The sequence below is a fragment of the Xenopus tropicalis genome, chromosome 3, assembly GCF_000004195.4.
Source record: "Xenopus tropicalis strain Nigerian chromosome 3, UCB_Xtro_10.0, whole genome shotgun sequence".
Classification (NCBI taxonomy): domain Eukaryota; kingdom Metazoa; phylum Chordata; class Amphibia; order Anura; family Pipidae; genus Xenopus; species Xenopus tropicalis.
The window spans coordinates 100041448-100057551 of NC_030679.2; the positions used below are offsets into that span (position 1 = coordinate 100041448).

The window sequence follows — 16104 nt, forward strand, 5'->3', positions numbered from 1 at the left end:
AGTGAGGACACAGATGCCAGACTCAATGGAAGGATGAGTATAAGGCAGTGGAAATATATGCAGTATATCCCCATTTGTAAATATCAGTTATATGTTGCATTTAGACTCAATGTTGTTTTGTTTTTGACATGTTTATTATTTCTGTAGCTGTGTGCCAATAGCTATTGGGTAAGAACCCTATAACCAGAAATATTTATGCACATGTGTATTTGAGAATATACATATTTATATAAATATATCCTAGTATAACAGCTTGGTTATTACTATCAGGAAGTCAGGCAATAATTATTTTGTCTCCAAATGAGAACGGGTTCTACAGAATCTAAAAACATTACATACACTGCAAATATATATATAAATATGTTTTCTATTATATTTAATTTTTAGGACCTGGGGTTTAATGGATAGGGGATCTTTCTATAAAGTGTACACAAAGTCAAAGCTACAAATACCCCCTTAACATTAAAAAAACGCCAATAGAATTAATCCATCATTGACGTGGACATACATTTACCAAGTTTATTAATATTTTTATTAATACAAAGATACAGCAACTCCGTCAAAATTAAAGAATTGCAAGTTAAAACAGGTCTTTATCAGATATGTTAGTACTTAGATTAAAAAAATGTATAACAGCAGTTTTCCATAATGACAAAAATAGAGTTTATACTTAACACAATATTATGGCACATTATCTCTTTACTTAGTATAACAGACAACCCATTACACAAACAGAGTGTGCATAAAGCACTAGAAACGACAAGAAAACTAATGTGAGGCTTGGTTTACTAGGTAAATGCAAAACGCTTAGGAAAGATTAAGAAGAAAACATAGACATAGCAGAAAGAGCTCCAAAAGAAAATTGCAGACCACCAGGATTTGGATTTAGTTAATCCACTTAGATTACCATGGCCGTGTCTTAAAAGGGCAGTACTAAAGATGCAAAATAGGTCACACAGGCAAGAAATATAATACCTCTAAATATCATCAGGCTGTAGTAAAACAAACTATAATTCAAAACACTTACAAGACTATGTAAGTATAGTACTACCATAATTTACAATATGCTTAAAATATATCTGCCTTTATAAACAGGGCAACATTTAACACAACTGAAAATGTTGTGAGAAATTATCAAGTGCATACCTGGCAGTAACCAAGGCTGGAGCTACTAGATGCATAGATAATGAAGCACTGTTCTTTTTCATTAAAGCATTAGAATTTCAAATGTCTCATTTGCAGCCTTATCGTTTACAGTGTTCAGGTACAAGTAGTGGATTCACTGTGAAAATTCTATTTCAATCCCATACTATTAGTGCAGTTTAGTAGGTATTATTAAATGTTTAGCAAAAATAATTTCTGAAACAGATTTTTTTCTTGCAGTTTACAATGCATACAGACAAAAAGCATGGCTAAATTAAGGTGGCCATACACGGGCAGATTTAGGCCACCAATTAGGCCCTTTAGATCAACTTGGCAACTTATCTGCCCGTGCATGGGGCCCTCCTGTGGGCCCGCCCAACTGATACCTGGTAGAAAACCAGCCAGATATTGATCAGGAAGGTGTAAAAATCCCAATGGGGCAATGACCACTTGGGCTTGTTAAAGTGGACCTGTCACACAAACATAAAAAGCTGTATAATAATAAGTCCTTTTCAAATTGAACATGAAACCCACATTCATTTTTATATTAACATATCCAAAACCATTATAAAGGCATTTAAAAATCCCAGCTGTCAATCATATATTGCTTGCCCCGTCTCTATGCCTTAGGCATAGAGGAGGGGCAGATAATAACTTTAGCTTTCCGTTCAGCACTACCTAGATGTCACTGCACATCCCACTTTTCCCCTCCCTCCTCATCATCTAATTGTGTAGCTAGTGCATGGGCATCAGGTCCCCCATTCTGGCACATACACAAGATTTTGGCATGATACACAGCTTGCCTTCATAACATTGCCCACAAAATGGTGCCTGCCTGCTTGATTTGATTCATGAATTCCAAGACGGAAGGAAAAAGATTTATATTATTTATATAGAGTAAGTGAAGTTAATTTTGCTCAACTAACAATATAGAAAATAATTTGGAGTTATTTCTTAGGGTGACAGGTCCCCTTTAATATGACTCTTGCCATAATGGCCAGTATTCCCATTGCTACAGATCAACCCAATATCCCTTACCTCAAGGTGGGCATATCAAGGAAAGATCCGCTCATTTGACAACCTTGCCAAATGAGAGGATATTTTAATGAATGGCCAGCTTTATCTGCAGTAGGAAAAAATATTAGGCTGAGAAAGCAAAGTAACAAACCATTTTTATTTAAAAAATAAGAGGAAAGAACACTAGCGGCTTTTACTTGTGTTGCCTCCTTTTCTGGAAAATAATACTGGCATTTCAGTTGCAGGCAGGGTACTACTGATGCACAAACATGAATAATAGAAGTACTTAAGATTCTAAAAGCAAAGTTTACGTAAAGCACTATAGCCTGAAAACATACAGATTTGTGCCACTATATTACTGCAATAAATGTATCAATCAACAGAAAGGAAAACACCTCACATTTAAAACACTTAACATTTTAATTTTCCCATTTGCAAAAATTAGAAAAAAATACAATTGTTCAGATGCTAAACGTGTCATATAGAAACAGTGAGATAAACTCCTCAAAAGCAAATAGGCTTTTAAAGCTGTTCTCAAAGAATTACCTACTTACCCATCAGATTTGAGTTCATGAAAGGTGTTGGGGACAATCCTTCATGGGGACCTAATCGACTGTCATTTAAGTGATCACTGTAATGAGGACTGTCTGTAAAACCCTGGGGAAAAAGAGCAGAGTATTAAAAGATTATGTGGCAGCCTTGCTAATTGAATGTAACGCCACTCCTAATTCATATTTATGGTTGTAATTGGCTACTTGTGATATAGTTAGCTTTGCATTCTAAATCTCTGAAGTTATTTAGTTTAAACATTTTGCATAGCTTCAATATAACATTCTACATGTTAAGTGTTTGATGGAAAAAACATTAGTATCAAATGTGAAAAATGTGGAATAAAAAGCAAAGTAATAGCCCTCCATCTGAAAATCTACCTAGAAAATCAACTACCGGTAAGGGACCTGTTATCCAGAATGCTCGTAGTTTTCTGTAATTTGGATCTCCACACCTTAAGTCTACTAAAAAATAATTTATACATCCAATAAGGATTAATTATCTATAAATAGTTGGGCTCAAGCACAAGGTACTGTTTTATTATTACAGATAAAAAAGAAATCATTTTTTTAAATGTTAATCATTGAATTGAAATCTGAGTCTATAGGAGATAACCTTCCCGTAATGCAGAGCTTTCTGGATAACAGGTTTCCGGATAACGGACCCTATACCTGTATACATAAAAGAAAACTATCCAAACCATATTTAATGTTATATAAAGTTGTGGAAAAGATATATCCATTACTCTTAATAATGGTTCTAGTTTTCTACCTATATATTCTCTTAGACAATGAATCTACTGGTAGAAGTTCCACACAGTTAAAACACAACACATTAAACAGGGTACCAACACGCAATCAGATTACATTATTACAGTGTATTACATGCTTGTTATCCGTTTCATCAATAACCTCCGGCTCAAAAGCAAAAGATTCACACCAAGAACTAAAATAGTTTAATTCACAAATCACTGAACATTCATCATATAACAGCCTGTAGGCCTATATACATGGAGTTTTAATGTGGCCCTGTATTGTACACACTGCTTTAGTAGGGTATCCTAGAGGCACAGTAACTGAAAGCTGTATAAATGTCATATCACAACTACTTTGGATCAACCTTAGCTTTTGCTGCTATTTGGTTTCTGAAGGAATAGTTGGAGTGTCCAGAATCCCAAATAGAACTATTGCCCATTTAACATGCTATAAATATAGCAATGAAGATGATTGATAGACACAGATAGAATTGCTTCGACATTTACAACTTGATCATGACCATGAGGGCTTCTTCTGGTAGCCATAGCTATACAATCATATGTCAGATAGGCTGCATGGAACAGCAGCTGCCAAGGTTAATACATGCAGTTAGGGATAACTGGGAAAATGTATTTGGGTCAAGGCAAAAACAGTCAGAATTGCTCAGTGTCCATTACTGTTTATTAGAGCAGCAAATAAAGATATTAAACATAAACAAGATTACTTGGAAAACTGAGCTGTTTTTAATACAAAATATTAATGGAGATAAAAAAATATATAACCTTTTCTAAACAAATGTTGATAGCAACCATAAAGCATCTTAATTACAAAGGGCCAACAGTTTTTATTCAATGTACAATGCGAAGAAATGGTGCTTTAAAAAATGTTGCAATATCTAGCTTGGAAAACTACCTGCTTGGTCCTGCAAACAATTGGACAATGGGCAAATTTCATTGCGAACGACAAATATTTTTTTTTTTTTTTAGAAGAAAAATCGCTTGGTGCCCACTAACCTTACAATAATTAGACAGATTGCACTGAAACTGATTGTTAGGGAGAGAAAAATCTTAATGTGTATGGCCACCTTTTGTTATATACTGGAAAAAACAAAACTAAACAAATTTAAGCATTTTTAAAGATTAGGTTTTTTTTTAGGACACATTGCCTTTTACTGTTATTATTTCATCTGTACTGTGTGGAATAGGAAAATTAAATGATATAGAAAAATGGCAGCGTATGCACTTTGGCGTTCAGGTGCACGCAAGCATTTTTCAGCAGGATTTGGGCAAATTCAAGTGCGGCTGAACTTAATCTGAACCCTAAATATCACATAACATAAGGTCACACATTGAAGAAAACCCACAAAAGTCAGAGTGCTGATTTACATATGCAAGTTAGGGTTGGAATTCGGCCAAATCCTGCATGGAAATATGGATTTGGTGCACCTGTAGGCTAAGCTACAAAAAAATTTTTGCTATCAAGGATTCAAAGAAGTCAACATAATTTTTATGGCAAAAATTGCTTATGGAAGCTATGAAAAATCTTTACATGCATATGCATTTGTACAAACAATCGAAACTATAGGTGGCCATACACATTCAGATTTCAGTCCCCTTCCGACAAACGTTCGGGTAACGACTGTACGTTTAAATGCAACAATCTAAAACTAACATCCAGATTAAAAATTGTAGGATAGAGTACTAGAAATAACAGATTGGCGGATTTTGTGAACATAAAGTAATTGCCAAACCACAATCATAAGAAAGTTACTAAAAACATTTTCTTCCTGACAGATCTTCAGGGTGAGCCTACCTGCCACTGCTTTAAACACCACCAAGTGGCCCAGTGCCAAAGTTTGGGAACCACTCCTTTAACATATACTACAATGTCAATATCTCTATAGTTTTATGCACTAATACAAAATTACTAAACACCCACAACCATGTGATGGGTTGCAAACAAGGTCTTAGCCCACTGTGGTCTTTATACTGCATTAGAATAGCTAACAGACAAAGCTTGACTGCAGTGCGGCTTTCTGAGAGTAGGAAAGAATAACTTTTTTTAAAATGTAAACATATAACATTTGCCCAAACTACTAAACTAAACATTATCTACTGTTTTCATAAACAAATACAAATGGTGTTGATAGTTAGTGTTCATATAAGCCCTACTACCTTCTTGCTGTATATCAGTGTTTTACACTTCAAAGAAAAATGCTTCATTAATATATGGTTTTGCTATTTCGGGGCATGATAACTGACCAGTGTCTTTGGGAGGTCAGTCACAGAGAATAAACAAAAGGGAAACTTATTTGGATTAAGAAATAATAAACACATCTGCAAATGGTTGGAAATTTTCAAACGTTTAAGCTTATGAATAAACAGCTCAATAGCTTGTGAACAAATAAAGGACCTTGGGAAACAAACAGAACTAACAGTGCAGCAAAACACAGCAACACAAAAAAACAAACAAAAACACCAATGTCTGCATTGACAAAATAGTATACTTTCTCAAACGATGGACACTGTACAGCATGCTTCAGCTCAAAGTGTGCAAAATAATAGCAATATTGCATAAAGCATTATGAGGCCATGTCAAGCGAATTATTATGTGAGGACCAACCACTGTAAGAACTTCCGAAACCCCTACTTGAACGATAACATCGTAAAATACAGCGCCGTATGTGGTGCTGTATTTTATGATGTTATCTTTCAAATAGGGATTATTTTCAATGTTAAAATTCCCTTGTATTATGAACCTTTTCAACTAATAACGTTGTTTCCATTTGCACTGTCCGTTTCGGAAGTACTTACAGTAGTTGGTCCTCACATAATAATTCGCTTCACATGGCCTCATAATGCTTTATGCAACATTGCTATTATTTTGCACACTTTGAGTTTTATCTTTTGGTTTCAGTTTTTGCTTGTTAACTTTATTTTTTTATTTTATATATATATATATATATATATATATATATATATATATATATATCTAATGCTTTCAATGTGCATAAAAATATACTTCTTTAGTAGTATGTGCTATTAAGGGCCACCTCCTGGGATCATAGGATTCACAGTGCACACAAACAAGCCAAGGCACACATACACGCTAGGCCACATCAGCCAATAAATGGACAGAGTTCTGTCTTTTGCTTCCGCACTTCTTCCTATTACAGTTAGAGCTGCATTATTTCTGCTCATCTCTGAGGGAGCACACAGCACATCACTAAATGGTGGCTCAAGGGAAATGTAAAAGGGCAATATTTACTGATATATATATTCCAGTTTGGCGAGATTCTTTAATAGGTCACTTAACATAATATAAACTATCTATTGGTTAACCCTTTAAGTGCCAGCCGAATTCGTCATTTCGGTTCCCCCCAGTGCCAGACGTTTTTTAAGCATTTTGTACTCATTCACTTTAACAATGTTTTTTGGTAGGAAAACCTCCACGAAACTAGGGAAATTATATATCGTTTTTTTCGTCACTAATTGGGCTTCGACATACATACCAAATTTTATAACTTTTCTGGAGATATGATGTGTATTTTGGGTGAAATATGTAAAAAAAAAATAAAATTATGAAAAATTTCTGTATATTTTGAGGTTTTTTTCCATAGAAAAGTTAATTTTACTCACTTTTTTTTATTGTTTGTAAAAGCCCTGATACTCCCAATTCCAACGATACCAAATATGTGGTGGTACCCCACAGTTCCTGTCCAGAAGTAACCCCCAAACTAAAGCAATACTTAGTACAATATCACACCAGAACAAAGCAGAAAAGCGCTTGTAACAGTTAATGCAGCATAACTTATATGTAAATCTAAAATATCCCCTCATGTTTGGTATCTTTAGAAACTACAGACCTTCAGGTTTCTAGGTGCAATGTAGTTTTCACTCAAAAGCCAAATACCTTTTGTCAGTGCATTGTGAAATTTGGAACTTTTTATGACATTTTTTTTTTTTTCTAAAACGTAAACTTGGACGCATGATCAAATGTGGATTTGACAAAAAAAAATCTCATAAAAATTTTCTAACAAAGGCATATTTGAAAGACAAACTTCTCCTGAATAAAATGATGCCCCATATGTATGGGTGCACATAAAGACATGGGCACCAAACACTCCAAAGCAGGGGCAATGCACAAGGGCAATTACAGCTAAAAATGTGGGGGCTGCGCTCTATGTGCACTTCCTGCAGTTTTTCAGTGTTAACCCCCCCTACCTGTGAAATAACCCCCACAAACTATATATTTATGAAAAGTGCACACCTTCAGCTATTCAGAGACACCACTCTTCTCTTTCTACATGGAAAATTGTGGCCGCAGTCCCTTGCAGAAGTAAGCGCTTTTGTCAGAAATCAAGGAAAAACCAGATAAAAAACCTAGATTTCTCCCCAAAATCTCCATGGCAACTACCAAAAACTTACTAAACATCGATCTGCAAGTTCCCCTGAATAAAACGATACCCCATATGTATGGGTGCACATAAAGACGTGGCCACCAAATGCCCCAAAACAGGGGCAATGCATAAGGGCAATTTCTGTTGAAATTTTGGGGGCTGCGCTCTATGTGCACTACCTGCAGTTTTTCATTGATAACCCCCCCTACCTGTGAGATAACCCCCACAATCTATATATTTCCGAAAAGTGCACACCTTCAGCTATTCAGAGACACCACTCTTCTCTTTCTACATGGAAAATTGTGGCCGCAGTCCCTTGCAGAAGTTAGCGCTTTGGTCAGAAATCAAGGAAAAACTAGATACAAACCTAGATTTCTCCCCAAAATCTCCATGGCAACTACCAAAAACTTACTAACCATCAATCTGCATGTTCCCCTGAATAAAACGATACCCCATATGTATGGGTGCACATAAAGACGTGGCCACCAAATGCCCCAAAACAGGGGCAATGCATAAGGGCAATTTCAGTTGAAATTTTGGAGGCTGCGCTCTAGGTGCACTACCTGCAGTTTTTCAGTGATAACCCCCCCTACCTGTGAGATAACCCCCACAATCTATATATTTACGAAAAGTGCACACCTTCAGCTATTCAGAGACACTATTCTTCTCTTTCTACATGGAAAATTGTGGCCGCAGTCCCTTGCAGAAGTCAGCGCTTTGGTCAGAAATCAAGGAAAAACCAGATACAACCCTAGATTTTGGTCAGAAATCAAGGAAAAACCAGATAAAAACCTAGGATTTCTCCCCAAAATCTCCATGGCAACTACCAAAAACTTACTAAACCTCAATCTGCAAGTTCCCCTGAATAAAACGATACCCCATATGTATGGGTGCACATAAAGACGTGGCCACCAAATGCCCCAAAACAGGGGCAATGCATAAGGGCAATTTCAGTTGAAATTTTGGGGGCTGCGCTCTATGTGCACTACCTGCAGTTTTTCAGTGTTAACCCCCCCTACCTGTGAGATAACCCCCACAATCTATATATTTCCGAAAAGTGCACACCTTCAGCTATTCAGAGACACCACTCTTCTCTTTCTACATGGACAATTGTGGCCGCAGTCCCTTGCAGAAGTCAGCGCTTTGGTCAGAAATCAAGGAAAAACCAGATAAAAACCTAGATTTCTCCCCAAAATCTCCATGGCAACTACCAAAAACTTACTAAACATCAATCTGCAAGTTCCCCTGAATAAAACGATACCCCATATGTATGGGTGCACATAAAGACGTGGCCACCAAATGCCCCAAAACAGGGGCAATGCATAAGGGCAATTTCAGTTGAAATTTTGGGGGCTGCGCTCTATGTGCACTACCTGCAGTTTTTCAGTGTTAACCCCCCTACCTGTGAGATAACCCCCACAATCTATATATTTCCGAAAAGTGCACACCTTCAGCTATTCAGAGACACCACTCTTCTCTTTCTACATGGACAATTGTGGCCGCAGTCCCTTGCAGAAGTCAGCGCTTTGGTCAGAAATCAAGGAAAAACCAGATAAAAACCTAGATTTCTCCCCAAAATCTCCATGGCAACTACCAAAAACTTACTAACCATCAATCTGCAAGTTCCCCTGAATAAAACGATACCCCATATGTATGGGTGCACATAAAGACGTGGCCACCAAATGCCCCCAAACAGGGGCAATGCATAAGGGGGGGCTGTGCTCTATCTGCAGTTATTTAGTCTAAACACCCCCATACCTGTGAAATAACCCCCACAAACTATATATTTCTGAAAAGTGCACACCTTCAGCTATTCAGAGACGCCACTCTCCTCTTTCTACATGGAAAATTGTGGCCGCAGTGCCTTGCAGAAGGCAGCGCTTTGGTCAGAAATCAAGGAAAAACCAGATACAACCCTAGATTTTGGTCAGAAATCAAGGAAAAACCAGATAAAAACCTAGATTTCTCCCCAAAATCTCCATGGCAACTACCAAAAACTTACTAAACCTCAATCTGCAAGTTCCCCTGAATAAAACGATACCCCATATGTATGGGTACACATAAAGACGTGGCCACCAAATGCCCCCAAACAGGGGCAATGCATAAGGGGGGGCTGTGCTCTATGTGCTCTACCTGCAGTTATTTAGTCTAAACACCCCCATACCTGTGAAATAACCCCCGCAAACTATATATTTCTGAAAAGTGCACACCTTCAGCTATTCAGAGACGCCACTCTCCTCTTTCTACATGGAAAATTGTGGCCGCAGTGCCTTGCAGAAGTCAGCGCTTTGGTCAGAAATCAAGGAAAAACCAGATACAAACCTAGATTTCTCCCCAAAATCTCCATGGCAACTACCAAAAACTTACTAAACCTCAATCTGCAAGTTCCCCTGAATAAAACGATACCCCATATGTATGGGTACACATAAAGACGTGGCCACCAAATGCCCCCAAACCGGGGCAATGCATAAGGGGGGCTGTGCTCTATGTGCTCTACCTGCAGTTATTTAGTCTAAACACCCCCATACCTGTGAAATAACCCCCGCAAACTATATATTTCTGAAAAGTGCACACCTTCAGCTATTCAGAGACGCCACTCTCCTCTTTCTACATGAAAAATTGTGGCCGCAGTCCCTTGCAGAAGTCAGCGCTTTGGTCAGAAATCAAGGAAAAACCAGATAAAAAAACCTAGATTTCTCCCCAAAATCTCCATGGCAACTACCAAAAACTTACTAAACCTCAATTTGCAAGTTCCCCTGAATAAAACGATACCCCATATGTATGGGTGCACGTAAAGACGTGGCCACCAAATGCCCCAAAACAGGGGCAATGCATAAGGGCAATTTCAGTTGAAATTTTGGGGGCTGCGCTCTATGTGCACTACCTGCAGTTTTTCAGTGTTAACCACCCCTACCTGTGAGATAACCCCCACAATCTATATATTTCCGAAAAGTGCACACCTTCAGCTATTCAGAGACACCACTCTTCTCTTTCTACATGGAAAATTGTGGCCGCAGTCCCTTGCAGAAGTCAGCGCTTTGGTCAGAAATCAAGGAAAAAACAGATACAACCCTAGATTTTGGTCAGAAATCAAGGAAAAACCAGATAAAAACCTAGATTTCTCCCCAAAATCTCCATGGCAACTACCAAAAACTTACTAAACCTCAATCTGCAAGTTCCCCTGAATAAAACGATACCCCATATGTATGGGTACACATAAAGACGTGGCCACCAAATGCCCCCAAACAGGGGCAATGCATAAGGGGGGGCTGTGCTCTATGTGCTCTACCTGCAGTTATTTAGTCTAAACACCCCCATACCTGTGAAATAACCCCCGCAAACTATATATTTCTGAAAAGTGCACACCTTCAGCTATTCAGAGACGCCACTCTCCTCTTTCTACATGGAAAATTGTGGCCGCAGTCCCTTGCAGAAGTCAGCGCTTTGGTCAGAAATCAAGGAAAAACCAGATACAACCCTAGATTTTGGTCAGAAATCAAGGAAAAACCAGATACAAACCTAGATTTCTCCCCAAAATCTCCATGGCAACTACCAAAAACTTACTAAACCTCAATCTGCAAGTTCCCCTGAATAAAACGATACCCCATATGTATGGGTACACATAAAGACGTGGCCACCAAATGCCCCCAAACCGGGGCAATGCATAAGGGGGGGCTGTGCTCTATCTGCAGTTATTTAGTCTAAACACCCCCATACCTGTGAAATAACCCCCGCAAACTATATATTTCTGAAAAGTGCACACCTTCAGCTATTCAGAGACGCCACTCTCCTCTTTCTACATGAAAAATTGTGGCCCCAGTCCCTTGCAGAAGTCAGCGCTTTGGTCAGAAATCAAGGAAAAACCAGATAAAAAAACCTAGATTTCTCCCCAAAATCTCCATGGCAACTACCAAAAACTTACTAACCATCAATCTGCAAGTTCCCCTGAATAAAACGATACCTATGTCTGGTTGCGCATAAGTACATGGCCACCAAACCTGAAAATGCATAATATTGGGGCTGCACTCTATGCACCCCTTTTTTTTTGCCTGCACCCGAATGAATGGAATACGCTCGGGTGCAGGCACATGTAGCCGATATACGCATGAAAACGCGTGAGAATGCAAAGTCTCGCGTTTTCATGCGTATATCGGCTACATGTGCCTGCACCCGAGCGTATCCCATTCATTCGGGTGCAGGCACAAGTAGCAAGCGTAGGGCTGAATTTTCGGCAAGCGTTTTTCCACTTGCTGAAAAAATCAGCCCTACGCCATGTGTGGCATCAGCCTAACCCTTGGCAATAGAAACTACCAGAACAATCTTAGCACCTCTGGACCTTTCTAGAACAACTGAAATCAAATGAAGTTAAAATGGAATAAAACCACTAAAAGCAATCAAAGAACAATAGTTGCAATGAAATCGGTGGTCAGAGCCCTGGATCCACCAATGTCACTGCAAAAGCAACCTTTTAGGGGCACTAAACACACAAAGAACAATGCAAAGATAAAACACCATAAAATCAGTAAAATCCAATAAAACCACCTAAACCAACAGAAGAACAATAATTGCAATGAAATCGGTGGTCAGAGCCCTGGATCCACCAACGTCACTGCAAATTCAGCACCCAATAGCAATAAAAAAGTTACAGTGCAATAGAATAATTCAAAAACAGAAATCAATTATGAAAATGCCAAAAAAACACTAAAATGCAACCAAATAAATCAGATAATTATAGAGCAAGATCAGAAATAAAGTTTTAGTAAAAAAAAAAGACTGCCAAAGAAAGCAAAGACAGAAAGAAAAGAAAAGAAAGAAAGAAAAAAAAAAAAAAAAAAAAAAAAAAAGTGTAAGTGTAAGTGTGTGTGTAAGTGTCTGTGTGTGCTTGGGAAAGTTGTAAATAAGTGTGTATGTGTACAAAAGTGTAATAATAACAAAGATAGAAGAAAAAATTGAAAAAAAAAAAAAAAAGTGGTAGAGAGTTGTAGTTCAGCTTACCCAAGGCAGGCAGGCGATCAGAGGCGATCAGGGGCGATAAATCCAGCAGGAAGGCAGCAGGGGAGCTCCATCCGGTCCAACGTGCGCAGCAGGAGTGAGGGAGCCGACAGTAGGCGGCGACTTTTAAAGGGACAGCAGTGGACACGTCATCAATGCGTGTCCACTGCTGTCATTGGCTGGAGCGACGATCGGTGCGGCTGGGCGACCGGATCGGTGAGTATGTCCTTGTTCGCTCGTTGCCTAGGGGGTTGTGACGGCTTTACAAGCGCTGCGCTGCTTTAAAAGCGAGCGCAGCGCTTGTAAACCCGACAGTGCCATTGGACGTAGATTCTACGTCCCATGGCACTTTGGTCCCTTGGTACCTGGGACGTAGAATCTACGTCCCTTGGCACTTAAAGGGTTAAAATATTCATTCGGGGGTATAGTTTTCCTTTAACAAAACAAACACACAAAAAAACATACTTTATAATAGCTCATTAAAAAATCAATTTAGCTTAAATTTCCAAGACCAACAGAATATGTCAGCAATAGGAAGAAATCTCAATATTCAAATTACAGTTGAAATTCTAAAGACTGTAGGGCTAGTAAACCGACATAGGTGCTAAACTGTTTTAGTGCAGTTATCAATGGCAACCAATAAGATTTTTGCTTTCTATTTTCTAGAAGAAATTTACCACAAAAAAACCCCCAAAAAAACAAAACATTTCTAGATTACCACATGACCCTAATGCGCCCCAGCCCAGCCCTTCCCAGAACAATTTGGCTTTTTGTTGTAGTTTTTTTTTTTTTTATTCATCCTCTCCAACCCTGGGTGAATTCAGAGACACAGAAAACAGAACCTATTTTACAAAAGTGGGGAGGGGCATGTGGGATTATGTTGCAAACACTGCAGTTGTTAAACTGAGTAGATCCCTAACTAACACCAAAAACACCAGGAAATCACTCAGTTCAACAAATATTTTTTTGTGCAGCTAAAGCACTAGTGCCACAAGAATACTATATCTGCCAGCAAGTACTAAAGTCCTGTGGTAGTTAGAACTCTACAAACCCTGCAGTATTTGTTGGCTAGCACAGCAAACATCTCACATGAGTATAATATTACTTTAGCATTTAGATACATTCAGAGGTAGCAATAGATGCACCTAAGGATCTAGCAGAGGTAATGGATATACACAAATGTGCATGAAAACATTTACATAGTTAGAGTTTGCGTATTTGTTACGTATGTGCAATGAAGTAGCATCTTTTCATAGGTGACTAAGAGGTAAGGTATAGTCATTTACTTTCTGTCAAAATCATCTGGAATTAATCTTTCTGCCAAAGAATCTGCTTTTGCTCACAATTGTTTATGCTGCTTGGGGGCATGTAATATCGCTCTTTATTGGAATTTGTATTTTCAGTTTACTTAGCAGAATGTTAAATATATTCTTTTTTACAGAGTGCAAGGAATTGTGTCTGTTGTATAGGTATCGCCATTTATAGTTTTGTCCTTTGGCATCATAATTAAAAAGCAAAAATAGAGTTTTTTAACTATTGAATAATTCACTGGTATAGCCAATCTTGATTTTATATTCACATTGTGTGTCCTCGTAATAATTCCACTACTTGAATCGTTTAAATGTACCACTGCAACGCAATGAATTGTTTTAATAAAGTGACAGCTGCTATTACAAAATACTTACCCTTGAAGATTCATAAGACGGACTCAACTGACCACTTGTTCCCCAAGAAGCACCTGATCTTTCATCCATACCTGCAATTTAGGAAAACAAAATAACTTATTAAAGAGAACTACAGAAAAAAAAACCACATAGTTTTTATAAAAATAATGATGCATTGGGATTCAGTTCAGGATTTGGGAATGTGCTAGCTGTTTTTGCAGGATTTGGTTTTGGCTGAATCCTAAATATTCAGTTAACATGAACCCTTAAAATCCATGTCCTATGACTTCATGGCTTAGGCAACTGAGAGTGAACTTTTTTTTATGTTTGTTTGCAATTGATGAATTTTTTTAAATTTTTCTCAACAAATCTGAACCTGCACATTATGGCATTGGTTTGGCACTCAAATCTTTTGTGAAGGATTCAGTATTTGGCCAAATATAAAAATTACAGATTCAATGCATTCCTAATAAAATAAGAACCCATTTAATTATTTAATATTCTATTCTACCCTTAGACATTGAGATCACACAGACATATCATACAGGCAAAGAAATGTACAGTAGATCCATTTCAAAATGAAAAAACTAGTAATATTTATTGCAGTTAATTCAAGTTATTTAACAGAATAAGCAAAAAAAACGCATACCATTCAGAAACAGTGCCAGATTGCAGGGTAGGAATGAGGAGGAGCATATTTCTTTAAAGGAAAACTATATCCCCAGAATAAATACTTAACCAACAGATAGTTCATATAAAGTGACCTATTAAAGAATCTCGCCAAACTGGAATATATATATCAGTAAATATTGCCCTTTTACATCTTTTCCCTTGAGCCACCATTTAGTGATGGGCTGTGTGCTCCCTCAGAGATCACATGACCAGAATAAATGCAGCTCTAACTGTAACAGGAAGAAGTGTGGGAGTAAAAGGCAGAACTCTGACCATTAATTGGCTGATGTGGCCTAGCATATATGTGTGCCTTGGCTTGTTTGTGTGCACTGTGAATCCTATGATCCCAGGAGGCAAAAAAATGGCAGTTTCCTATTTAGGATTACCCAGCACATACTACTAAAAAAAAGTATATTTTTATGAAAATGGTTTATTTGGTGAAGCAGGGTTTTACATATAAGCTGTTTTATGCAATTTATTTTTAAACAGACCTACACTGTTCAGGGGTGTAGATTTCCTTTAAATTTCAATTTATTAATGACTTGCTATAGGAGTTGTCGTATAAATCTAAAGAAATGTTTTTCTTCACAGTCTACATTCAGTAATTCAAAAACACTGGTAACTTAACTACTATGAAATATATTTTAACCAATTACCAGAATTTGCTGTGCTCTAAAGTCTCACAGCTCAGATATATTTGTACCAATATTAAGTTTAAGTGCAATACACAGTGAAGAGGACATAAGTGAAGTTCACCATAAAACATTTAAATCTAATTTTAAAAAGCCCATACTATTAAAGCACTACAGCCTTAGAAAGACAATATACAGTATTTGTTCACCATCTGTTACAAGTTTGCCATATAAATTCATCTGAACAAACTAATCAAATTCCTCTGTTATGACAGGTATTA

At 37.7% G+C, this 16104-nt stretch overlaps 1 protein-coding gene across 8 annotated transcripts in view; it reads right to left on the reverse strand.

Annotated features, from left to right (window-relative positions):
• The window catches only part of tcf12 (transcription factor 12 (HTF4, helix-loop-helix transcription factors 4)), a 145798-nt gene that overhangs the window by 82346 nt on the left and 47348 nt on the right, over positions 1–16104 (reverse strand). For all 8 annotated transcript variants that reach the window (XM_004912704.4, XM_012959616.3, XM_004912703.4 and 5 more), the window contains exons 4-5: positions 14541–14611; positions 2715–2817 (exon numbers count right to left, since the gene is read on the reverse strand). In XM_004912704.4, coding sequence (XP_004912761.1) covers positions 2715–2817; positions 14541–14611 — 174 coding nt within the window. The remainder of the gene's footprint in view (positions 1–2714; positions 2818–14540; positions 14612–16104) is intronic.